This window comes from Plecotus auritus (genome assembly GCF_963455305.1).
Source record: "Plecotus auritus genome assembly, chromosome: 11".
NCBI lineage: Eukaryota > Metazoa > Chordata > Mammalia > Chiroptera > Vespertilionidae > Plecotus > Plecotus auritus.
Genome location: NC_137777.1, coordinates 169,860 through 193,988, shown reverse-complemented (window position 1 = coordinate 193,988; position 24,129 = coordinate 169,860). Strand labels below are relative to the sequence as shown.

The following is a 24,129-nucleotide window of genomic DNA, read 5'->3' as shown; positions in this document are numbered from 1 at the left end:
GGCAGCCAATCCCCGGATGCCTGGAGCGACGGCCAATGGGGGGAGACGACGTCATCGCGGCGCGCTGGGCGGGGCGGTGCTGACGGCAGCGGAGGCTGCTGCGGGGCCGGTGAGCGCGGGCCGTCGGCTGGGACTGAGCGGGGCGTTGCACTCCCGGCCCTGCCAGGCCGCAGGACACGGGCGCGCCACTCGGGTGGTGGGGCTGTGGGACGGGAGAGGACGCGGGTCCCCACCCGGGCTGCACGGCCGGGAGGAGGAGGGGTCGGGGCGAGCGCCGCCCCGAGGCCGGGAGGCGGTGCGGGGGCGCCTTCGGGAAACGCCGGGCACTGCGGGCCGGCGGAGGGGCGGCAGTCGCCGCACAGAGCTCCTCCCCCGGTGACCGCACGGGCTGCTTTCGTTTCCTCTCGTGACAGGTGCTCGTTGGTCTGTCCTTTCTCAGCGAGGTATGCATCGTCCTCGCGAGATTTGTCCACGGGCAGAGCGCGGCCGAGGCTGGCGTCGGCTTCTCAGGAACCGCTGTCCCAAGGGCTTAGGTTCTGTGAGGTCTGAGGCCAGGCGCCCCTTCCCGGCCCATCACCCAGGCTGCAGCCCTAGCCGGGGAGGCCTAGTCCTTAGTCCTCATCTGTTTTGCTTCCTGTGACCGGGAGGCAGTTTGGGGGTGAGGTGCTCTGATTCAGCAGCAGAGCTGACCCAGGTTCCTGCGGCCTGAGGCATCCCTTGGTGCCTCTCGTTAGCTTGAATGCCCCTTTGGCAGTGGCCTCGAACTATCTGAGCAGTTCCCTGGCCTGGGGCCTTCTGAATCTATGGGTTTGAAACTTGGTTTCTTGACTTGGCTCTTCAGAGAGGAGGGAGATGTTCACACAGCTGATCGGTGGGTGAGGGTTCCTTTCCGGGGGTTCCCATGCCTAGCAACACGTCTGGATGTAGAAGTTAGGACTAAGGGTCACGTCTAGGGTTTGGGTTACTCAGGCCATCTGGATTCCGTTTCCTGGGCCCCGGTCCTTTACACTTGCCCTGGTGTTTGTTGAGCAGCTCCTCTGCTGTCCTGTCCTGGGACAGCCTGCAGTGGCCTTGGAGGAGGGCACGGGAGGGAACTGAGATGCAGCTCCCAGCCCCTCTTCCCCAGGATCCCACCCTTCTAGTGCTTGTGAAGGGGGAGGGCCAGAACTGTATTTTACTTTTGAGGGCGGATCTCTAATAAGCTGCTTTGTAATTTGGGAGGCCTGACGTGTGGAGGGGGTGGGGGGCCTGCAGGCAACAGCTGTCAAAAGCACACCAGGTGGGCGGGTCCTCCCTGGGGCCATGCTCTTGCCTGCTGCTTGATGGCTTTGTTTTCCTGAACAAGCCCCCGTGCTTCTGGAGTGTGGGAACTAGCGGGGGGGGGGGGGGGGGGGGGGGGGGGGGCTTGTCCCCCTCTGCACTCTGCCTCGCCCATTGCTAGGCACCTAGCACTTCCTCTTCAGAGCTGGGGTCCCACTGACCACAGACTGGCAGGCACTGTGCTGGGCTTTCCTGCTGCTAGTGTGTGAAGGAATCTGTGGCAGGCGGTAGCCTGGGGTCTGCCCTCCCCACTGAAGGTCCCTTCCCCGCAGGTGGCCTCCTGCCTGGCCCGGCGTCATGCACACGCTTGTGTTCTTGAGCACGCGGCAGGTGCTCCAGTGTCAGCCTGCAGCCTGCCAGGCGCTGCCCCTGCTCCCGCGCGAGCTCTTCCCCCTGCTGTTCAAGGTGGCCTTCATGGACAAGAAGACTGTTGTGCTCCGCGAACTGGTGCACACGTGGCCCTTCCCCCTGCTCAGTTTCCAGCAGCTGCTGCAGGAGTGCGCCCACTGCAGCCGGGCCCTGCTGCAGGAGCGGCCCAGCACGGAGAGCATGCAGGCTGTGATCCTGGGGCTCACAGCCCGGCTCCATACCCCAGAGGCTGAGGCTGGCGCACAATCCTTTTGCAGGTATGGATGGGCTCACCGAGGGCCCTCAGGCTTGGGACGTGCAGGAAGGGTCCCCAGAGAGGTTTCAGGCTGGTGCTAAGAGCTCAGTGCAGAAGTAGGCATGTTGCTTCTGTCCCAAGGTGGCTGGGGTTGGGTGTGGGTTCTCCCTCTTACCACCTGTCTCAGCCCACCTGTGCTCCCAGGAAGCATGCACTGCGGGTGCTGGACATGACGGGCCTCCTGGACGACGGCGTGGAGCAGGACCCCGGCACCATGAGCATGTGGGACTGCACGGCAGCTGTGGCCCGCACGTGCATCGCACAGCAGCAAGGTGGGACTGTGGAGCCTGGGCTAAAGCCTGTTCCTGTGGAGGTGCGTGTGGACCTTCGGGTGAACCGGGCCTCTTACGCGTTCCTGCGGGAGGCCCTCCGTAGCGGTGCAGGCAGCCCGCTGCGGCTGTGCTGCCGGGACCTGCGGGCTGAGGACCTGCCCATGCGAAACACGGTGGCTCTGCTGCAGCTGCTGGATGCAGGCTGCCTGCGCCGCGTGGACCTGCGCTTCAACAACCTGGGCCTGCGTGGCCTGTCTGTCATCATCCCACACGTGGCCCGCTTTCAGCATTTGGCCAGCCTTCGGCTGCACTACGTACACGGGGACTCACGGCAGCCCTCCGTGGATGGCGAGGACAACTTCCGATACTTCCTGGCCCAGATGGGCCGCTTCACCTGTCTGCGGGAGCTCAGCATGGGCTCCTCTCTCCTCTCGGGGCGGCTGGACCAGCTGCTCAGGTGAGTGGGCCCTACTACTGTTCTGCCTGTCCCCTCCCCAAGACCCTCCCCTGCCCTGCCTGTTCATGACCCCTTGCTTTACCTGCAGCACTCTGCAGAGCCCCCTGGAGAGCCTGGAGCTGGCCTTCTGTGCTCTGCTGCCTGAGGACCTGCGCTTCCTGGCACGCAGCCCCCATGCTGTCCAACTCAAGAAGTTGGACCTGAGTGGCAACGACCTGTCTGGCAGCCAGCTGGAGCCTTTCCAGGGTCTGCTGCGGGCGGCGGCGGCCACACTGCTGCACCTCGAGCTCACCGAATGTCAGCTTGCCGACACCCAGCTGCTGGCTACACTCCCTGTGTTGACCCGCTGTGCCAGCCTCCGCTACCTCGGCCTCTATGGCAACCCGTTGTCCATGGCAGGTCTCAAGGAGCTCCTGCGGGACTCGGTGGCACAGGCCGAGCTGCGCACAGTGGTGCATCCCTTCCCTGTGGACTGCTATGAGGGCCTGCCCTGGCCGCCACCCGCCTCTGTTCTGCTGGAGGCCTCCATCAATGAGGAGAAATTTGCTCGTGTGGAGGCCGAGTTGCACCAGCTGCTGCTAGCCTCGGGCCGTGCCCATGTGGTCTGGACCACGGACATCTATGGTCGCCTGGCTGCAGACTACTTCAGTTTGTGATCGCTGGGCTTCCGGGTGACAAACAGGCTGTCCCCGAGTCCAGGGCTGCTGGAGGCCCCTCCCCCTCCTGGGTCGGCACAGCCTTGGCCGGGACCCTGCTAGAGGCCTGGCACAAAGGCACTGGTGTCTGATTTCTGTGCCCCTTGGGTGCCCCTTGAGCCTCCCTGCGCGTTCTGCAGTGCCCTGCGAAGTTCCGCCCCGCGCTTGCTCCCCTGACTGCTCACCCGTCTGTGGGCCTGAGGTCTGGGTCCCAGCCCTGCTTGGTTCGTCTGCACTTGGCTACCCTCTGGGTCCCGGTCCGCTTCAGAATGCTCTGGGCCCCCCTCCAGAGCACACTGCCCTGTGTTCAAGTTGGGACTGGCCTGCTTCGAGGAGGTTGGTCCTCTGCACGCGGGCCTGTCATGATTTCCCTGCCCTGGCACTCCGGAGACTGTCGGCTGGCTTTGGGACCAGACCGTGTTATTACGGTACAAATGTGCAGTGTGTTTGGAACTTAAATTTGTGGCTGTTTTTTCTGTCCTAATTGGTCAGCGCCTTGTCCCTGGCTCTGCTGCCACACCCAGTATGGCCCCGGGGAACTGTCTTCCAGTCTGCTCTCCCTCCCCGGGGCATTCCTAGCAGGTCTGGGCATCTTCACAGGACGAGAGGACCTCAGGAGGGGTGGTGGGAGCCTCCCTGGCCATCCAACGTTTGCATCCCAGGACTTGTGCCTGCAGAGCTGCGGCGCTCCGGGTGCCTGCATCGCCCCGTCCCCGCCTCCGTGCCCCCAGACCTCACACACAGCTCGGTTCACATCGCGCAGCTTCCACCCTTTACTGATCACGCTGGAGCATGCGCGAACGGAGTCCGCCAACTGGCCCATCCGCCGGGCGTCGCCCGCCCAGCCCTCAGCAGTGGATCTCGTAGGCGGCGGGCGGCTGCAGCGGGAACCCCTGCGCGGGCCCGGGCGCCACCGCCTGGGCTGGGTCCTCAGCGAAGAGCGGCTTGGAGCGGTCGATGACGAACATCTCGTGGCCCCGCTCGCCCCGGAGCTCCTCCAGCTGCGCGGAGGTGCAGGGCCCATCTGAGTAGTCATTGACGAACAGCGCGCCCTCCCCCGGCGGCCCGGGCGCCTTTTTCCGCCGCCGGCGCCTGCGACAGATGAGGGTCGCCAGCAGCAGCACCGTCAGCGCCAGAAGCGCGATGGCCGCCGCGATCACCGTCTGCGTGGCCAGGCCCAGGGCGCGGAAGGCCATGCTGCTCGCCTCGGGCAGGGGCGCGGGGCCAACGGCCGCCGGCGGGGGCGCCCGCTGCAGCTGCTGCTGGGACACGTTGACCAGGAGCTGGAAGGGCACCCGAGCGGCGCCGCCGGCGTTAGAGGCCTCGCACTCGTACTTGCCGGCGTGGGCCAGGGTGATGTTGGTGAGAAAGAGCATGCCGCTGCCTGTGTCGGAGGCTCCGTGCCCGCCTGGGCCTGGCGCCCCGCCTTCTGGCGGGACCTGGGCCCGCGGTTGTCCCTCGCGAGGCTGGGCCACCTTTCTCCAGGTTACCAGGGGCTGCGGGTAGCCGGAAGCCTGGCAGGCAACCCGCAGGTTCTCACCCAGGTTGGCTGTCACCTCCAGCGGCTCAACGTGCACAGAAGGTGGGATGCAGATGAGGCTACTGCCAGAGACATCCAGGAGACTCTGGAGGGCCAGGCGTGGGGGCTCTGCGCACACGATCTTCCTGTCCCTGGAGCTGAGCAACCTCTGCCCCGCCTCCTTGAGCCACGCGCCCAGCCAGTGCAGCGCGCAGTCACAGCGCCACGGGTTCTCTGTGGACAGAGCAGCGGTGAGCCGGTAGCCCGGGGGCAGCTGCGACCACAGCCTGTGCAGTTGGGGTTCCGCTGGCCAGAGCAGGAGCCCTTCACTACCTCCCACAGAGTCAGGGACCCCTGCCACCCCTGCGCTGACCCCAACCAAGCTCCTTAGAGTGTGGGCCGACTCTTCCCTGGCCCCTTCAGTCAGGATATCTAAGAAGTCTTGTCCCTCTGAAGTCTGCAACAAGTCCCACTATTTGGGGGGAATCCTGGTGTCCACATAGACATCTCACCACCACTAAAACCTTGCAAATGCTGTCAGCCTTGTCTCTCAGGTGTTGTCTCCTAGAAATGCCACAATCCCGGTCTCATCCTTCTAGTTTCCACCTACCTGCCCTCTGATGGCCCCTCAACTGTGTCTACTTTATTTAGAGACTGTTTTGTCTTCTTACAAAGGTTCTCTGAACTGTGCCCCTACCAATACCCCCATTCCTGGCAGCATTCGCCGTGGTTGCTGGTAGTGGTGTGGCCCTCCAGAGCTGCCCTGGGGGTGTACAGCTCTTGGCCACTGCCATTGGGTTGCCCTCCATAGCTGGGCCTACTCCCTACTGCCAGCACTGTGGCTGGATATCTTTGCATGAGATCCCTTGTGCCAGAGAGGTACCTGTGAGGCGTAGGACCTGCAGGCTGGCCAGGGGCTTCAGGGTCTCATGGCTGATGGTGCCCAGCTGGTTCCTACTGAGGTCCAGCAGTGCCAGTGAGGAGAGCCCGGCCAGGGCCTGGTCCTCCAGCAGCTTAATGTTGTTTTCCTGTAGGTGCAGCTCCTGCAGTCGCTGAAGCAAGGACAGCAGATCATCAGGGAAAGGGGTCCTAGCAGACATGTTTCCTTACCAGGCTAGGCTGGTTGACTTTTTTTTTTTTTTTTTTTGGTGAGGGATTACGAATTTATTCGATCATCCGCACACCAGGTGGCTGAGCCTGGATGGCTCCAGCCTAGGCTGGTTGACTTTTGTCCCCTTCACAACTCCAGCCCCTCAGAGCAGCTGACAGTACAGGAGGATCCCTGCCCTTCCCCCCCTGAACCCCCCCCCCCCCGCTGCCCCCCTCACCGGCAGATGCAGGAAGGTGAAATCCAGCAGCTGCATCAGCTGGTTACCAGCCAGGTAGAGTATGCGCAGCTGAGCCAGGCCTGCAAAAGCCCCCAGGCGCAGGCCTCGCAGCTGGTTGCCTGTGAGTGCGAGCTCCAGCAGGCGCGACTGTGCGTGAAAGGTGCCTGGCTCCAGGGTGCGAAGGCTGTTGTTGTGCAGGTAGAGACTGTGAAGGGCGGCCAGGGGCGCCAGGATGCCTAGCTCCAGGCACGCGATGCTGTTATCCTGCAGGAACAGCGTCTGCAGGCCAGAGGGAGGGAGGCAGGCAGTGTTTACCCCACTGAGGGAGTGTTCCTCCAACTAAGGTCCCCATCTACCCACCAGGATGCTCACACACCCTTCCCTCCTCGCCCGCAGTCCCTCACAGTTCCCACCTGTGTCCCAGGCGGGATTCCTGGCGGGACAACGTGCAGCCCCAGGGCCCCACACTCCACCGTGGTGCTGTAGCAGCGGCAGGCAGCCGGGCAGCTGGTGGCTCCGGGCGGGAGACTGGGCAGACAGAGCAGCGACAGCAGCAGCAGTGCCGGGGCCCCGGAGGCCATCTCCCGAGGCCAACCACAAAGTGGCAGCCTCCTCACCAACTTCGCTACAATGGGGCCCCAGATGGGAAGCACTTCCTGAAACAGTTTGGCAAGGCCTTGCCCTAGCACTTGAGAGTCAGTGAAAAGCATGGATGGAAGCTCACACCGTGTCTAATGTTTGAAAAGTTATAAATCAATTTAAGAAACTGATAAAACAATTCCTTAATGAATATAGTCAAGGATTTGGGATGTTAGGTTCCAATTTTGAGTTTCTGATGTCCTCTGTCTGCACACAGGCCACATGGGGAGAGCCCACCCCATCCCCTTCTCTCTCCATTCCATCTCTGCCTGGCACGGAGGCTGCCCGCCCAGCCATGTGCATGTCTGTCTAGGCAGCACCGCCCTCTACACCCTCCCACTAGCCACTCTGGACCTACATTGCAAGAGGCTGGTGGAAGGCATAGTGATATGGGCTTGGGAGCACGTGGGTGGTGAAGTCCAGAGCCGTTCCCCAAGCCTGGGCCAGAGGGGGAGGGGCAGATACCACCCCTTGTACATGTGGACTCTGCTCTCGGGACTGGCATGAGATCTTGTAAGGCCCAGAGCCCAGAGTAGAGATCCCTTTTGTACCCCCCAAATAAGGTCACTTGATGGGAGGCAGGGCAGAACTAGTCTTGGAGGAGTCAAGAGTCCCAGAAAAATCCAGGCCCTCCTCTGTCCTGCCCCAGGAGTGGGGTGGGTGGGACAGCTTACTGGAATGAGGGCTTGTTCTGTGGGAAGTTGTTAGAGAGTAGGATGATGAAGCAAGTGATAAGGGAGAACATTTCCCAAGCTATAGGCCTGTGTTCTTCATGCTGGCTCCCAAAAAGGTGCCTCTTTTGGGGGACAGTGGGGCCCTGGAATGGTTGGGCCACCAACTGGGTTTCTAGTGTAGTTTCAACAGTGACTTTCTGGTCTGAAGGAATGTGGTGTGTTGTGGATTTATGCACATGCAACTGTGTCCTAGAGAGACAGGAAGGCCTGGATCTAGTTCCAGGCACAAGGAGTCCAGTTTTAAAGGTGGGGATCTGAGCTGAGAAACCAACCAGGGTGGCAGGGCTGAGGGTTGGCTGTCACCCAGCCTCAAGCGCCACCTCAAGTGGTACCTGCTCTGAGCACCCCCCTGTTCCCCAGGTTTTCCGCTATCAAGAGTGAGTCTTGTAGAAAGGAACTAGGTGGCCTTGCTGGTTGAATCTTGCCCTAAAGCGATTACTTAAAGTCACTAGAGATGAAGTAGGCACAGCAAAAGCTTTAATGGAGTAGCTTTGGCCCAGGCAGAGGCAGCTCCCTGGTGTCAGGATGTTTGCGAGCCCCAAGAAGCCAGGGGGTTTCTCTTGGCCCCTGGCACTCATCTCCTTGAGCAAAAGGGCTTGCCCACACCCATCTTCCAGGGGCAAGGCCTCTCCAGTAGAGAAGGTTCTTGGCTTCCTCCTCGGGACTCAGGGCACTGCTGATCCTACGGGCACCCCTAGATGGGGATCCATGTCACAGGGCCAGCTGGGCAGGGATGAGGGCCCAGGCGGGAAGAGCCTGGGAGGCCCGCACACAAATCCTTTTACTCAGCAGACAAACCCTAATCCGGCTGGGTAGGGGGCCGGGCGTCACGCATAGGCTTCGAGATGGCTGGCACTGCCTCCAGGGCGCCCATCTGTGCGGGGGGTGGGGTGGGAGGAAGCCCCGCGACCCATCAGGTGCAGAATGAAAACCGAACCAGGCACCTCGGTACCCCAAGGCGTCGCCTGCATCCCCAGAGCACGGGTCTGTTCCAGGCGATTCAGGGCAGGGCGTGGTCCCGCCAGGTCGCACATCCTCGGTGCGCGCAGTAGACGGCCCCGATCCCGCCCCACGCCCGCTGACCTTCGTACGGGCGCCCCCTCACCTGACGCTCCTGCAGCGCGGCTCCCCCGCCGAGCCCACGGCGCCCCAGCCCACGGAGCAGCCCGGGCGGGGGAGGGGCGGGCGCCGGTCGCGCACGCACGCTGGAGCCCCTGCGCCTCCCGCTCGGTCGTCCGGGCCTGCCGTCGCGAGCGCGGGCGGAAGCAGAGGACACCCCAGATCGGGAGGGAGTAGAAGGGCCCGAGCCCGGGCCCCTTCCGGCATTCGGTCGGGGACCGGCCGCGGCAGCACCTCGGACAGCGCCGGGAGGGGCGGGGCCTAGATGCTCCCCGCCGCGCACGCGCACGCGGCCTGCGCGCTCTCCAGGTGGCGCGTGCGCAGCGACGCGGGCGAGAGGAGCGCTCAGGGCCCGCGGCCTCCCGCCTGACACTCAGGGCGAGGGGGCGGCGAGCAGCAGTGGGGCCAGATCCATGGTGAGGGGGAGGCGTTGGCCCTGCCAGTGCACGTGGGAGGGCACCGCGGACGCACCGGGCGGGTACTCGAAGCAGGCGCTGAGCTCGAAGGCCAGGGCCGAGCGCACCAGACCTACGCCCCCTGCGCGTTCCGGTGCCGGGTGGTATAGGCGCCCGTTGGTGGCCAGGGGCAGCAGGCGCTCGGGCTCGAAGGGCACGGCCAGCGCCTCGCCGCCGCCGCAGTAGGAGAGGCGCGGGGACCCGGGGCCTGCAGCCAGCAGATGCGTAAAGACCACGGGCCGGTCCTCGCAGCGCAGGAAGTTGCGCTCCCTGCCGCAGGGAGAAAGGAAGGGGAAGGAGGCCTCGTAGCGCCCGCTGCGGTTGGGTCTCAGACGGGAGAAGAAGGTGACCAGGAACTGCAGGTCTGGGGAGGCGAAGGACACGGGCTGCTCACCATGCCAGGCCTCGTTACCCCAGGGCCACGCCAGGGGCCGGCGCCGGCAGTCGGAGGGCCGCCCTGGCGCACTAGATAGCGGAGCTCGGGAGCTCAGGATGCCCAGCCCCTGCCGCGGGCGGGGTTGGGGAGCGAAGCCCTCCGAAGCCTTCCCCGAAGGGAGAAGGAAGGTGGGAGAGGAGGGCGCAGCAGTACCTTTGAAACAGGTGATGAAATTCTTCATTTTGGAGTCATCCAGGAAAAGCTGCAGACAGAGGAGCAGGCGGTACCCATGAGCCCGGCCGGCCGGCCTGCCCGAGGCGGAAGGTCCTTATGGCCCTTGGCCGGGCCTGTATCCGCTTCCCTTGCTCGTCTGTGCACACCGTGTACAGAGGAGCGCGTAGAGGGAACCCGGGCCCTTCCCATTCCCCGATTGGCCCGCACCCGAGCCCGGCTTCAGGTTCACTAAGCGGCCTTTTCCGCGTCTTTAACCTCAAGCTTCTAATCAGGTGCCACATTCTCCGCGGGGCTACCTGACTGGCTTCCTCCTGGGTGTGGCCATTGCCCACCGCCAGGGCTTCCAAAGCAGGCGGGGCAGCCCAGGACTGGAGGCTGAAGGTGGGAAGGAACTGGGGGTGCAGACACGTGTAGAGCTGGCAGCTGGGGGCGCGGGGGGCGAGGGGAGGGACGACCAACCCTCCAGAGCTAAGACCCGAGGGCGTGTCTCCCCAGCGCTTGGCCACAGTTCACACGCGCTCGCGGGTCTAACGGACCCGCCCGCCCTTCCGGCCCGCCCCCCCTCCCCAGTGGTCCTCCGTCCCGCCCCGGCCCACCTGGCCCTGGTGGTCCACGTAGTAAAAGTACTCGCGGGTGCGGGGCGCTGGGCTCTGGCCCTGAGTGTAGGCAACGCCCCCAGCCCCACTGCAGGCCCGCGACCCCGAGGCCCGCGCCAAGGGCAGAGCCCAGGCCCGGAGCGCCCCGCACACAGGCCACATCCTCCTCCCGCGCCGGAAGCGGCCGGCGGGTCAGGTGGTGGAGGCGCTGCACCAACACGCGCCCCCCCGCGGCCAAGGCCTCGCGCTTCGGGTTCCGGGGACGGCGGCGGAGGTCACCGGTTCTGGCGGCTCCCGCGTGCCGGACTCCGGGCGGCCCGGACACTTGCTTTTCTGGGCCTGTGGGGCAACCCGCCCTGTGGTCAGATGCGGGTGGGGTGCAGGCCGGCCCACATGTGCCTGCCTGTCTTCTCCCCGCTCCCTAGGCAGCCAGCCCGGTGCAGCAGAGTCTGGGTGTCCAGCCAGGTGCTGAGTAAAGAGTTGAACCAGTACTGTCCAGAAGCCTGTGCCGGGTTGGGGGAGGGCGGATCAGAAAAGGCCCAACCCCCGGGGAGTCCTGGGTTTTTGGGGTCAAGTCCATTACCCCAGTGACCACAGGTGGCCCAGAATCAGTCTCCTTGGCCTGGGTTGCTTCCTTGTGTACCCGCCTCCCCAGCAGCCTTGCTCTCCCCCCACCCGCCCAACTTGCCGCTTCTCCCGTTCTTCCCTGGCCTGTCCATCCAGAGGCCCTTACCAGCAACTGGCTGGCCAAACCCCCGCAGCCACCCTTAGGAACATCAGCGACCATGGCTCCCAAGTTTCCATATGTACTTTATTCACACAGTTGTCACCTCTTCAGTCCATGCGTCAGAGCAAGTCTGGCTAGGTGGCCCCACTCAGGCCCAAAATCACCCGACTGAGGACACACCATCCAAGGGTACCCGAGCTTCTGCAGGGCTGGGCTTTTTTAATAAATAAAAACTCAACTCTAAAAATATATATATATATAAAAACTGGGGAGAAATTAAGTTTTGTAATTGAAACTGAAAATTCCAAAATGGAAAACGTACAAACTGAGAGTCTAGGGGTCCCCTCTCCCCAGCTCTGGCCTCCAGGAAGGGCAGTCCTGGGCGCCCTCAGCTCCTTCCCTCTCCCCCTGGGGAGGGGCAGGGTCTGGTTTTTGGTCAGAAGCCAAGAAGTGGAGAAGAAAAGGAACGATAACTTGCTCTGCACAGAGGACGGGTTAGGATGGCTTGGAGATAAATAGCATTTGGGTTAAAACTATGTCATTAGCAAATGTAGTTCTTATATCTTTCCCTCTATTTATATCTCTATACACAGGAGGGTTGGGCTGCAGGATAGATTCTGAATTTATAGTTACACCAAGAAAAAATACTCTCGTCCCCCCACCCCCACCCTGCCCCAAGAATGCCTGCCCACGCCTGCCCCCTCAGGACTTTGGTTTGGGGGTCCCTCCCCACCCAGAGATAGCCTGCCGGGCTCTGCCTGGGCCAGGCTCAGATGTTGGATAGGCCAGTGTCCTGGAGCCCCCAAACTCCTGTGCAGTTAGTATGCTGGAGGCCACAGGTGGCTAGGGAATGGGGGGCTGAGGAGGGAGGAAACTGGTCAGAAGATTGAGGGAGAGAGAGGCGACCTGGGAGGGCCCACGCCAGGCCCAGGCTGAGCACAGGAGCCCCTGGGAGGCAGCTGTGCCCTCGGCGCCCGTGGGGCAGTGTCACTTGGCTCCAGGAAACAGAAGGCACTTTCTTGGGGCTGACCCTGGCTGGCTTGTGGTGGGGGGTGGGCAGTACCCGGCACTGGCCATGAGGCAGGTGGAGTCAGAGGCACCCTTCTCAAAGTCCCTCTACCCTGGCTGAGTCCTGGGGGAGGGGGGGATGTTCCAGGGCTGGGTCGGGCATGGCTGGAGCCTGGCATGCTACCTCCATGGCTGGGGCATTCCCTCCCCCCTCCCCACGTGCTCCCCTGCCCTGGTGCACCGAGCCTGGCTCTGTCCCCACCCTCGGTCCCTCAGCCCACGTGCTATAGCACGCCCTCCATGAAACTGGTGTCCAGGTGCTGGATGAGCACGCGCAAGAAGGACATTTCCTTGCGAGTGTTCTCGAAGATGACGCGCGGGTCGTCGGATCGGCAGCGCAGGCAGTTGGGCGCCATCACCATGGCCAGGTTGCTTACATCCATTTTGGTGATGGCCACATTGGCAGGCTGCACGAATACCTGCAAGAGGCAGTGGCTGGTGGGCAGGGGCAGGGCATGCCTGGGAGGGGCATACGGTGGGGCGGAGTGGGCCTGGACTGGGGGGGGGGGGGTGCCGGGGTGGGGGGCGTGGCATCCGAGGGCCCCCACACACCTGGAGGAAGCGGATGAGGTAGCACAGCACCAGGCGGTTGATGCGGGGCAGCGAGTGCACCACCGCCACGGCCGCCTCCGGGCTCTCGTACTGAGCGATGCACTGCTCGTAGAACTCGTGCGGGATCAGGGGCTCCTCCAGCTCCCGGTACCACAGCTTCAGCAGAGACGCTGCAGACACAGTGAGCGGCTCAGCCAGGCCCAAGGGCTGGCACCCCTGGGCAGAGAGCAGTATGGACCACCTAACAGACTCCGCAACAAGAGCGTGAAAGGGGCCTTGGAGGGGGAGGGCAGGCGGCAGGCAGCCTGAGGGCTGACTGGCAGACCCGACGGAAGGGTCCACCCAGCCGAGGTGGGCTGCGATGACCCTGGCCTATGGAGGTTACGGACCTGAGAGCCGGGACAGATCCAGGCCCAAAATATGGCTTCTCAGGGAGGGCTGTGCAGCTGCTGTGAGCAGGCAAGGCTGGAGGGAGGACCCAGGGTGGCTTTCCAGCGGACAGGAGGCGGCCCTTGCTGGAAATGAACCGGGAGCCGCTACATCACCTGGATTGGGCCTGCTCCTGCTGCCCAGGGGCCTGGGGCTCACCAGGGACATGGGGGTCCTCCAGGCCTGTAGGCACCTTCCACTGGTCCACCTGAAGCTTCAGGGCGTTCACTTCATCAATGTCCCCGGGGACTCTGAGCAGAAGGAGGGTGTCAGGGAGGAGGAGCCTGGCTTCCCAGCAGGTTGCTCAGCCGCCCCCCCCCCCCACCAGCATGGGCCTCCTTCCCACTCCCATACATATGATTCCTCTTAGGGACACTGAGGCCCAAACCCACAAGCCTCAGTTTACCCAGCTGCTGTCCTGGGGCCTGGGCAGGTGAGGGGACAAGTACCACTGCCCGTGGGACGGGTTTGTCGTCCTGTCACGGTGAGGACCAACGGCTGGGTTGCTGCCACTCCCGGCTTCCATTTCAGCCTGCTCATGGCTGGACTCCCAGCGTTCCGAGCCCTGGTGGCCATTTCTGCAGCGGCACTGACCCAGCCAGCCCTCCCGCCTGGCTCTGCCTCCTGAGGATGGCCTGCCCTGCCTCTCAAGGTGCCTTTCCCCACCTGAACGAACGCTGGCCTCCTGGCTGCTTTGAAGTCCCACACACACAGTTTAGCCACCTCCGCCCCCAGCCCCCGGCCCAGGCCTCGGGCACCTGAAGATGCCTTCTGTCTGGTCACCGTTGAGCGCCAGCACCTCCTCCGACAGCCGCGTCTGCACCCAGGGCAGCTGCCGCTCTGGGTAGCGCTCCTTCTGCATGCTCATGATCTCCGGCAGGGCACTGCCGAACATCGACGGGCTGAACACCGCGTTCTTGGCGTGCCGGATCTCCTCCACGTTGGGTTTCTTCAGTCCCTGCAAAGACAGCTGCTCTGTCCTGCCAGGCCCAGCTCCCAGCCCCCACCCCCAGGACTACCCTTGGCTTGGCCAGTCACCAGCAGCCTCCTGCTGGGCCGCCTACAGCATCCAGAAGCCTCAGAGGAGAAGGTGGGAATGGTTCTGGGCAGGCCAGTCGGAGCTGCCTGGGCCAGAGGGGCCAGGCTGGTGGATGGGGGCCACAGTCGATCACACGGGGGTGCAGTGGTCGCTTCTGAAGTCTGTGGCAGGGCTGGAGCAATGCATTCAAAGGGGAGAGGAAGTGGAAGGGGAGACCAGGCTCTGGGATAGTGGGGGGTAGGTGCCCTCAACAGAGGTGGGAGGTCAGGTGTAGAGGGCCTGAGGGGCTCCTGGGTGGAGTCGTGGGTGGAAAGGGAGGAGGGGGAGGGGTGCAGATACTACCCCCCCCAGGGCAGACGGAAGGGGACGGCTGCAGGTCCCAACAGTCCAGGAACAAGGCCCAGCTGGCGGTGCCTGAGGCCTCCTGCCTCTACTGGAGCCGGAGGGCAGATGGCTGTGGGAAGGGGTGTGGCTGCCAAGCTCGTCCAGGTGGGGGAGGTCCCCTCTAGGCAGGTGTCAGGGAAGCAGCAGGGGAGGGTGCTGCTGGAACCACCTGCCCGTCTGCCCATGTGGGACGGGCTCCCCGGTCTGTGGGGTGGGGCCCCTCCTTGGCAGGAGCCTGTGATGACTCTGGGCTCTCAGACCTCCAGGCTGGTGGGTGGCCCGGTGTGAGCAAAGAACAGTCCCGAGCCCACCCGCGGGGGAGGTCCCCTTAGAGAGGGGTGGCCCCTCGGCCTGCCCTCTGAACCCGGCCACACCAGCCAGAAGGTGGCAAGCCTGGGGCAGCTGGGGTTGCTGCCACCCTCATTGAAGACTGGTGGCCTGAAGCCCTTGCCCAGCCACACGCCCCTTTGTCTGCATTGGCTCCTGACCTGGGGGTGCACTCCTGGCTGCCCATCCCTGTGGACTCTCCCCGGCACCTTCCACACCGTGGCTGTCATTGCCCCCAGGTGTAGGCTGCCCCAGAGTCCCGCCGCCCCACCCTGCCAGGCTGTCCCAGGAGACACGTGTACCTTCTTGGCCCCTGTCAGGGCTGCCTTCTGCAGCTTGTGGTAGCAGTACTTGGCATATGTGCTTATCGCCACCCCTGGAAAGGAACGGGTGCTGGTCAGCTTGGTGTGGAGGTGTGTGGCATAGGGGCTGCAGCCAGCCCGTGACAGAGAGAGGAAGCAGCAGAGAGGGGTGAGAGAGGCAGCCTTGGCCGGTGCCCGGTGGCCAGCAGGCTCCTGCCCGCCCAGCCCAGGGCAGTTGGTCCTCATTCCCCAGGGCTGTCCTCTGGAGCAGAAAACACACAAGAAAGGGGCACTTCTCCCACCTCCAGAAGAGCCAGGCTGGAGGAGGAACCTCTCTGCTGTCCCACCCTTCTCCCATCCGTGCAGGAAGGGCAGTTTGGGTTGCAGGTCTGTTCCCCAGGAGGAGTCACAGAAAGGACAGGGCAAGGCAGGAGTCACAGAAAAGACAGGGCAAGGCCTGGGTTCCAGGGCCTCCAAACCTCAGGCTCCCTCCCCCGCTGGCCCTGCAGAGCCATCTCCGTGCAGCACCTAGGGGTCCTCAGGACATGCTGTGTTGGGCCAGCACTAGGGGAGGTCGGGCTGGCTGGACACCAGACCCTGCTCTCCTGCAGCCCTTCTCCTCATGGGAATCCTGGGCTGCCCTGGGAGAGGGTTTTGGCCCCAGGACCCCGTACCTGCGGGGCTGAGGGCTGCCTGGGTGGGAGTCAGGAGAGGGAGGCCCAGGCCTGGTCCATGGTGCAAAGGGGACGAGTGTGGAGGGGAGGCCCTGTGTCTGAGCCTGGGTGTCACTGGGAGGACAGTGCCCTGGAAAGACCATGCCTTGCAAGGACTGCCTTCGGAGTCTGCAGCTTCCTCCCCCTCTGCCCCTGGCAGCCCCCCTTCTCGCTGGGGGGTTGGCCAGCATTCTAAGGGCAAGGACCTCAGGGGCCTTGGCCAGGGCTCTCCAGACACAGAGATGAGAAGGGAGGAGGGAGAGAAGGAGACCTTGCTTAGGTGGGTCTGGAACATATGGAGCACAGAGGGGGGACGAGAAGGGGAGCAGCAGTGGGACAGAGAACACACAGTGAGGCCAAGCCCAGAGGAGCCATCTGGCCAGCTGCAGACCAAGGGGCAGACAGACAGGTGGGCTGGACGGTACCCTGCTGGGCCCGCCTGCTTGCCCAAGGGAAGCCTCCCAAGTCTCAAATCGAAATGTCTGAATCTTTTAAAGAAGTCAGTTTTGCCCTAACCGGTGTGGCTCAGTGGATAGAGCGTCGGCCTGCGGACTGAAGGGTCCCAGGTTCGATTCCGGTCAAGGGCACGTGCCTTGGTTGTGGGCACATCCCCAGTAGGAGGTGTGCAGGAGGCAGCTGATCGATGTTTCTCTCTCATCGATGTTTCTAACTCTCTATCCCTCTCTCTTCCTGTCTGCAAAAAATCAATAAATATATTTTTTAAAAAATTAAAAAGAAAGAAGTCAGTTTTTCACGGACATGGGGGTCCTTGGACCCCAGGGTGAAAAACAAGAACAGCCCTGGCCAGTGTGGCCCAGTGGCTGGTCAGCGTCCCCTGATGGAAAGGCTGCTGTCCCATCCCAGCCAGACCACATGCCCTGGCTGTGGGCTCAATCCTGGGTAGGGGTGTGCAGGAGGCAGCGGATCAATGTTTCGCTCTCACATCCATGCTTTCTCTCTCCCTCTCCTTCCTCTCTAAAAATTAATAAAAACATTTTAAAAACACACTCTGCATGTCTTAGTCATAAAAATCTTTTCATTTCTAATTTTCTTAAGAGTTTTGTCATTTCAACTGACAAGGGGATTCTTTTTTAAAGTAAACCAACTAAACAAAAAACCAACCCTAAACATTTCTCATGATGTTTGCACCTAGAGAATCTCTTTCAGGCCCCTGGGGAACACGGACCCTGGCAGAGAACCCTAGTGCCGCCTCTGACAGCCCGCTGTGGACGTGGCCGGATCCTCGTGCCACAGGCTGACGCGGCCCTTCCGGGTGAGCTCCGGTTTGGAATGGACGGTGCTCAAGCAATGGAGCCCAGGGAGCACTTCGCAGCAGTTGCTGGCCCTCACAGTGGGGCAGGCCTACCTCTCCCTCTGGGGAGCGCCTCCTGTCCCCAGTCTTGCGGACTGTGGGAGACACCCCTGACCTTGTCCCAAGGCTTCCTGGGGCCTGACCCAGCCTCTCCTACAGGCTGTGATCTAAAGACCCAGAGGCTGCCACCTCTCAGCTGGTGACTGGCCAGATGCAGCCTTTGTGGCCCGAGGCCCCTCCTTTGCAGGACGGGACGGGGACACCTGTCTCCCAGGGGCTGAAGGGCTGACCTCAGAGGCTGGTACCACAGGGTGGACCACAGACGGAGGCCACGCGTGCGCAGACCCCTCTGTACCATGTGCTGCCGTGGGCACAGCCTCCTGGGCCAGGACGTGGGGTGTCCGCTGTGTGCGTGGGGTCAGCAGTGCCCATGGGCAGCCCAGGGAAACCCTGGCAGTGTTGTGGGTGTTCTGCTCCAAGCCCACGGCCCGTCTGGCCTCGCCAGGACTCACCAGGACACACCCATCCTGTTACAGGTCGGGAGACAGGCCCACAGAGGGACGAAAGCAGCTCTCCCAGTCTCCGCTGCTGCGCCAGGTAGACACTCCTCCCACCCACAGCACCCCAGGATGCAGGTCCCAGGGACAGGATCACTGCACCCCCAGCCCCACCTGGAGCTGCAGCTGACTCTCAAGAAGTGGGCTCAGGCAGGAGCTCACAAGCTCCTTCGACTCCTGTGCCAGCAAGACCAAGAGCAGCCAGGAATCCTGGGTTTCAACTGCCCTTCTCCTGCCCAGGGCAGCCCTGAGGAAGGACCCAGTGGAGTAGCTCAGGGGAGAAGGCGCAGGTAAGCAGAGTGAAGAAGGGGGAGGTGAGCCTGACAGCAACAGTACTCAGTTCCCCCGCAGGGAGGGCAGCCTCAGGTGAACGGCTTCCCTAGAGCTTGGGCAGGGTGTGGTTCTGAGCCAGGGCTCCAAGGAGGCCTGAGCTGGAGGCGCGTGTCAGTGACCAGGACCTCCAGCCGGCTCAGGAGGCTGGAGGCTGATGGTTAGTGCCCAACCCCAGCCCAGAAGCGGTTAGAGAGGCCAGGTGGCCGAGGCCAGAGCAGAGCTGTGCAGAGCAGCGCAGTGGCTGCAGAGAGAGGCCCTACCATCTGGCTCCTCAACATAGGGCTTGGGTTTCTTTCTCAACTTGGACTTCTTCTTAGAGTTTCTGTCCAGGAGCTGCTTCATGTGCTGTGTCACTGGGGAGCAAACAGAGCCATGAGGACCACGAACGCAAAGGCCGGAGCGAGTGCCCACTTGGTCCCCTGCGGCTGCAGGAGGCCCTGGGTCTGCAGGGCTGCCCGGTCAGCGGGGAAGCTGTTGCCCCCAAGCTGGATTCCGCAGGGGCGACAGGGCCACCAGCCAATGCCCAGCGGGGATGTGGGGACCCCAGCCCAGGAGTGCTGGCGAGGCGAGGATCTTATAAGCGGCTGCTTCTTGCTCACACTCTGGGGACAGGGTGAGCACCCAGACAGACGTGTGGTGCCTCTTGAGCTAACTGGGCCAGTGGTTGGGCAGGTGCCAGGGGCCCTCTGGGCACCATGGGGAAGGGAGGAAGGTATGGGGAGGGGACAGTCAGCTTATGAGCATCCGGCACAGACAGGCAGGGGCGCACCGCACCGCCTTCTGAAAAGGCTGCACGCTGGGCCTGCTCAGGCTCTCCAGGCACCCTCCTCTCTGCACAAAGGGCTCCCCACCGTTGTCTGCCTGTGCTCCCTAGAAGGAAGTCAGGCCTGGGCCATAGGAAGGGTGGGCCATCTCCACCCAGCACAGGGGACATTTATCTAATCGTTTTTTTGTATCGGGATGGAAATACAGATGTTGATTTTACACATTGGGTTATAATCTGATGTGACTTCATTTTGTTGCTCAGTTGCTGCAGCTATGGGAACGGGAGCTCTGTGGGTGGGCCCTGTGTCCTGTGACACGCCCCTCACCCCTCACCCCTCACCCCCAGCACACCCTCACTTTGGCACTGTGTGCATTCCGCGACCAGCCCTAGAGTCAGCTGTTGCTCCAAGGAGCTCTGATTCCTTTTAACAGAAAATGGTATTAGAAACCAAGATCTGGTCGTCATGCTATTGAGGATACCACTGCTTCTGGGCGTTCTCAGCTGGCATCGGAGGAAAGACGTGTGTGCTGGCCGTTTGCCTTCCACGCTGATGCCTTCAACTCTGACCCACCTCCACATGGACCCTTGTCTTCTCTCCTTGCTTGTCTATAACTGGTTTATCTTTTATTTATTTACTAGAGGCCCAGTGCATGAAAATTCATGCACTGGAAAAGGGGGTCCCTCAGCCCGGCTTGCCCCCTCTCACAGTCCAGGAGCCCTCAGGGGCGGGAGGCGACCCAGCGATCAGGAGAAAGCAACGCTCCCATCACACCTCTGCTGCTGCCATTGCCGGCAGCGCAAGCCTCAGCCTTACCTGAGCCTCGGGCAGCCCTGGGTGGCTGGGGGGACTGGGGGACTCCGGAGGCAGGTGCGCGGAGTGGCCGGACCCTCCTCGGGGCAGGCCCGGCCATGCCACCCACCTGCTGCCCTGGCAGGGCTGAGGGGACTGGGCACTGCCATCTTGTAGTTGTGGGCGCCGCCACCTTTCTTTGAGGGCGTGACAGTCAATTAGCATATTCCCTCTGTATTAGATAGGATTTAAAAAAAATTTTTTTTATTGAATTCAGAAAGGAAGGGAGAGGGAGATGGAAACATCAATGATGAAAGAGAATCATTGATCAGCTGCCTCCTGCACGCCCCCCACTGGGAATAGAGCCCACAACCTGGGCATGTGCCTTTGACCAGAATCGAACCCAGGACCCTTTAGTCCACAGGCCGACGCTCTAGCCACTGAGCCAAACCGGGTAGGGCTTAGTATAATTTTTTAAGATTCATCTATGTTGTAGTTCACATTAGAACTTTCTACCTCTGAAATACCAGAAGTCATACCTCTCCAAGGGGGCATTAACCCTCAAGAGAGCACCTGATCTTGTTAACTCGACTGTTTACATTCCCTGCTTTCTCCCACCTCCAGGGAATCTTCCTTCCTCCCCTTTTCAATCTCAAGTGCATAAAAGAAGCTGCAAGACTGTCCTTCTCTGGAGCATTTGAGGTCTTGCTTCCCTGCCTACGTCATCAGTTTGGCCCAAGTAAACTCATAAAAATTTTTTAAAAAAATTCTCTCTCCTAATTGTTTTGGAGGAGGCAACCAAAATTTTTGGTGGCCTTGTTTCAACAAGGCTTAAAAAATAAAAATAAAAATAAAAATTATTAAGAAGAAAAGAGAACTTCCCTTTTGTGGCTGAAAACTATCGCGGAGTATGGACAGGGCGCACCGTTCCCCGTTCACCTGCTGACGGACGCTGGTGGCTCCCGCTGTGCACGCTGCTGTGAACGGTCTGCTGTGCACGGTCTGCTGTGCACGGCTGTGCACGGTCTGCTGAGCCCTGCTGCCCAGCCCTGGCCGGTGCCTTTCATCAGGTTCCCGAGGTTCCCTTCTAGTCCCAGTGTGTTCCACTTTGTCAGAAACACCACGCTGGGTTTTGTCAAAAGCTTTTTCTACATTAACTGACATGGTCACGCGGTTTTTCTTTTTCTCGCTGTTGAGTGAAAAATTACAACGATGGGTTTTTGAATGTTAAACATTCTTTTTACATATTGTTGGATTCCATTTGCTAAAATATTGTTAAAACTTTTTTCTCTAGGTTCATGAGGGACAGTCTGTGCTTTTCTTGCTTGTAATGTCCTTTTCTACTTTGGTATAGCATGGATTGGGAAATATTACTTCCACTTCAATTTTCTAGATGAGTTTGCAAAGAATTGCTATACAAACAATAAAATGTTTGGTAGAATACACCAGTGAAGCCATTTGGGCCTTGAATTTTTTGTGGAACGTTTTTTAAGCGCCAATTAAAATTCTTTATTAGCTTAGAGTATTAAAACCATAGAAACTGCCTAGCTGGTGTGGCTCAGTGGTTGAGTGTCGACCTATGAACCAAGAAGTCACGGTTCGATTCCCGGTCAGGGTACATGCGCAGGTTGCAAGCTAGATCCCCAGTGTGGGGCATGCAGGAGGCAACCGATTAATGATCCTCTATCATCATTGACTTTCCTCTCTCTCTCCCCCTCTCCCTTCCTCTCTGAAATTAATAAAATATATTTTTAAAAAACACCAATAGAAACAAAGATTTTTCCGTGACAGACTTTTTTTGGTTATTTATTCTCCCCCCTCCCCCCTCTATTTCCCTTCCTGCATAAAGTTGCACTTTAACTATTTCTTACTGAGTGATCTTTGGTAGTTTGTGTCAAGGAATTTGTCCATTTCCTCTAAATTGTCAAGTTTATTGGCATTAAGTTGTTCATAACGTTTTCTTATTATGAACATCTGTTGACTATGCAGTGATATCATTTCCCATTCTTCATGTTGGTAATTTATGTCTTCTCTATTTTTGTCCTGATCAGACTGGCTGGAGGCTTATCAATTTTATCGATCTTCTCAAATAATCAGCATTTTGTTTCACTGATTTTCTGTATTATTTTTACACTAGAGGCCCGGTGCATGAAACTAGTGCACTTGTGGGGGAGGGGGTCCCTCAGCCTGGCCTGTGCCCTCTCACGGTCTGACTGCCGGCAGTCGGACATCCTTAGTGCTGCCGCAGAGGCGGGAGAGGCTCCTACAACTGCCGCTGGGCTCGCCAGCCGTGAGCCCGGCTTCTGGCTGAGTGGCGCTCCCCCTGTGGGAGCACACTGACCATCAGGGGCAGCTCCTGCGTTGAGCATCTGCCCCCTGGTAGTCAGTGCGCATCACAGCTACCGGTCGTTCTGTCGTTTGGTCAACTTGTATATTAGCCTTTCATTATATAGAATTTTCCCTTTCACTGACTTCTATTTTGATCTTATTTCCTTTCTTCTGTTTACTTTCAATATAATTTACTTCCTTTTTTTTTTTTTTAGAAGTTTCTTAAAATAGAAGCTGAAGTCATTAACTTCAGATCTTATTTTCCTTGTGGGTATCATTTTTTTTTACTGCGATAAATATACTGGCATTTACTAGGAGGTGCTATAAATTTCCCTCTAAGAACTGCATTGGTTGCATCCTACATATTCAAAATGTCTTTCTTTTTCTTTCAGTTCAAAATACTTTCTAATTTTCCTTTTGATTGTTATTTGACCCATGGGTTATTTAGTAGCACGTTCTTTAGTTTCCTGATGGTGGCTGGCATAAAGGTGTGACCATGTCTGACATGAGGCTAAGCTGGGGGTGGGGAACATGTGAACCAGGGTTCAGCGTGTTCTGCCTCGGTTCCCAAGGGTGGTGATGTCACATACATGCTAGCAGATGAACCAAAGGCTTCCAAGTCTCAGCTAGCAGCACGGTCCAGGATGGGGTGCCCTACATGGCAGCAGGCTCAGCTCTGCCCTCGCCAGCACTCCTGAGACAGGCAGCAATTCCCTTTTTCTGAGCAGAGGCTGCATCCTCCTGGGCTGATGAGGCCTGCCTTACTGATCAGCCAGCACCCACGCTCTTGACGGGGCCAGTGGGAGGGAGCACAAAGCCTCTTCTCTGGGCTCACTGCTGAGCTGGGCCTGTGGCAGACGTTAGGAGTAGGTCTCAAGGTCAGAGGGCAGCCCCGTGACACAAGTGAGACCAGATCCCACAGCCCAGACGCAGGTCTCTGCAGTGTGCCCACAGAGACCCAGTCTTCCGCTGTGGGCCCCGGCCGCACGGTATGCTGGGACCATCCTGGCCTCACTCAGCCATGGCTGCGTAGGCCAATCCGGTTCCCTCTCACATGCCAGCCAGGCTCTCACAGCACAAACACTAGGACGCAAGCGCACAAACTTCCGTGCCAAAGGAAGTACAGGCAGGAAGGTTCTGGAAGCCCCTGACCTTTGTACACTGCTCACTCACCTTTCCCCTCAGCAAGCACTCCCTGGGGACCCGCAGGCTGTATGCTGAGCAGTGGACACTCTTCCAAGCTTTCAACTCAGAGGAGTGACATTGTAAGGCCTTTGGAAGACACTGAGCTGAACCATGAGCCCACGGGACGCGCTGCTCCTGGAGAGGCCCAGGAAGACTGAGCAGAGCCAGGCCGCCTGCCAGCCTACTTGGCTGCACATGCAGGAGCCGCCTGGGGAAATCTGTCTGTTGTGTTCAGGATTCTGCTTCAAAAACGGCTTGCCTGTGTGAAAACCTCCTGGCTCCCAAGCAACAGACATGCTGGATGGCGCCTGTGCTCGATCCCGTTCCCTTGCAGTAGCACTGCGCCGCGCTGCAGCCCCGTCACAAGCATATAGGCCTGGCCCCCACACTGAGGCTGGTGCACCGTCATCCTGCAGAGCAGGCGGTGGCATGTCTTGACTGTAGAGCGTGTCAGCATGGGGCTGTGCACATGTGTGTCCTGGTGCTATTTATGGCCCTGCCCCCGTGCTCACTCTGCCTGGCCCAGGATTCAGTCCAGCCGCTTGGCTGGCAGCACCTGAGCCCCAAATCCTCCCTTAAGTAGGCCAGGCCTGGGTCCAGATGAACCCGACACGTGAACTTCAGGAGCCCAGGGTGGAAGCTGGCCCTGCACCTGATCCCGGCAGCTGTCAGCAGGTGGCTACCTATGCTGGTCCCAACCCCTGACCTCTTGGGGCGGCTCAGGACCAGCTCAGTCTGCAGCACCCTAATGGTCTGCTGGTGTCTTGCCAGACCCAGAGCTGGGCCCATACACGCTACGGTCACCATGCTCCTCCCTGCTCCCAGGAACCCTCCTCCAAAACCCCAGTTCTCCGCAGAACAGACAGCCACCACCCCGGCCAAAGGACACCTCAGAGTGACTGCAGCACG

At 60.5% G+C, this 24,129-nt stretch overlaps 4 protein-coding genes across 12 annotated transcripts in view; 1 reads left to right on the top strand and 3 right to left on the bottom strand.

Moving 5' to 3' along the window:
- Window positions 1-46: 46 nt before the first annotated feature.
- Window positions 47-4,143, top strand: LRRC14 (leucine rich repeat containing 14). 3 transcript variants are annotated; one of them, XM_080647240.1, is made up of 5 exons: window positions 67-109; window positions 414-443; window positions 1,593-1,946; window positions 2,129-2,713; window positions 2,802-4,143. In XM_080647240.1, the coding sequence occupies exons 3-5, from the start codon at window positions 1,618-1,620 to the stop codon at window positions 3,367-3,369; spliced, it is 1,482 nt and encodes a 493-aa protein (XP_080503366.1). In that variant the 5' UTR covers window positions 67-109; window positions 414-443; window positions 1,593-1,617; the 3' UTR covers window positions 3,370-4,143. The 3 variants fall into 3 exon arrangements, with proteins under 3 accessions (XP_080503365.1, XP_080503366.1, XP_080503364.1); XM_080647239.1 differs by lacking the exon at window positions 414-443 and having other exon boundaries at window positions 47-109; XM_080647238.1 differs by lacking the exons at window positions 67-109; window positions 414-443 and adding an exon at window positions 468-871.
- Window positions 4,144-4,157: 14 nt separating this feature from the next.
- On the bottom strand, window positions 4,158-8,869 carry LRRC24 (leucine rich repeat containing 24). Of its 5 annotated transcripts, none has more exons than XM_080647233.1 (5): window positions 8,734-8,869; window positions 6,669-6,880; window positions 6,256-6,534; window positions 5,811-5,979; window positions 4,158-5,161 (listed from the first exon to the last, which is right to left on the bottom strand). In XM_080647233.1, exons 2-5 carry the CDS (start codon window positions 6,834-6,836, stop codon window positions 4,257-4,259), a joined length of 1,521 nt encoding a protein of 506 aa, XP_080503359.1. In that variant the 5' UTR covers window positions 6,837-6,880; window positions 8,734-8,869; the 3' UTR covers window positions 4,158-4,256. The 5 variants fall into 5 exon arrangements, with proteins under 5 accessions (XP_080503359.1, XP_080503363.1, XP_080503360.1 ...); XM_080647237.1 differs by having other exon boundaries at window positions 6,669-6,911; window positions 8,734-8,859; XM_080647234.1 differs by having other exon boundaries at window positions 6,669-6,986; window positions 8,734-8,849.
- LOC308236959 (UPF0598 protein C8orf82) lies at window positions 8,084-10,588 on the bottom strand. 2 transcript variants are annotated; one of them, XR_013959359.1, is made up of 4 exons: window positions 10,409-10,584; window positions 9,792-9,840; window positions 8,734-9,566; window positions 8,084-8,502 (listed from the first exon to the last, which is right to left on the bottom strand). XR_013959359.1 is itself a non-coding variant. In XM_080647241.1 (3 exons), the coding sequence occupies exons 1-3, from the start codon at window positions 10,568-10,570 to the stop codon at window positions 9,121-9,123; spliced, it is 657 nt and encodes a 218-aa protein (XP_080503367.1). In that variant the 5' UTR covers window positions 10,571-10,588; the 3' UTR covers window positions 8,084-9,120. The 2 variants fall into 2 exon arrangements, 1 of the variants encoding a protein (XP_080503367.1); XM_080647241.1 differs by having other exon boundaries at window positions 8,084-9,566; window positions 10,409-10,588.
- A 613-nt stretch (window positions 10,589-11,201) lies between these two features.
- The window catches only part of ARHGAP39 (Rho GTPase activating protein 39), a 38,531-nt gene continuing 25,603 nt past the window's right edge, over window positions 11,202-24,129 (bottom strand). Inside the window, exons 7-12 of one of the 2 annotated variants that reach the window (XM_080646990.1) lie at window positions 18,412-18,504; window positions 15,237-15,310; window positions 13,943-14,142; window positions 13,344-13,435; window positions 12,756-12,925; window positions 11,202-12,622 (exon numbers count right to left, since the gene is read on the bottom strand). In XM_080646990.1, the coding sequence (XP_080503116.1) occupies window positions 12,428-12,622; window positions 12,756-12,925; window positions 13,344-13,435; window positions 13,943-14,142; window positions 15,237-15,310; window positions 18,412-18,504 (824 nt within the window). In that variant the 3' untranslated portion in view covers window positions 11,202-12,427. The remainder of the gene's footprint in view (window positions 12,623-12,755; window positions 12,926-13,343; window positions 13,436-13,942; window positions 14,143-15,236; window positions 15,311-18,411; window positions 18,505-24,129) is intronic. The other variant, XM_080646991.1, reaches the window with a different exon arrangement.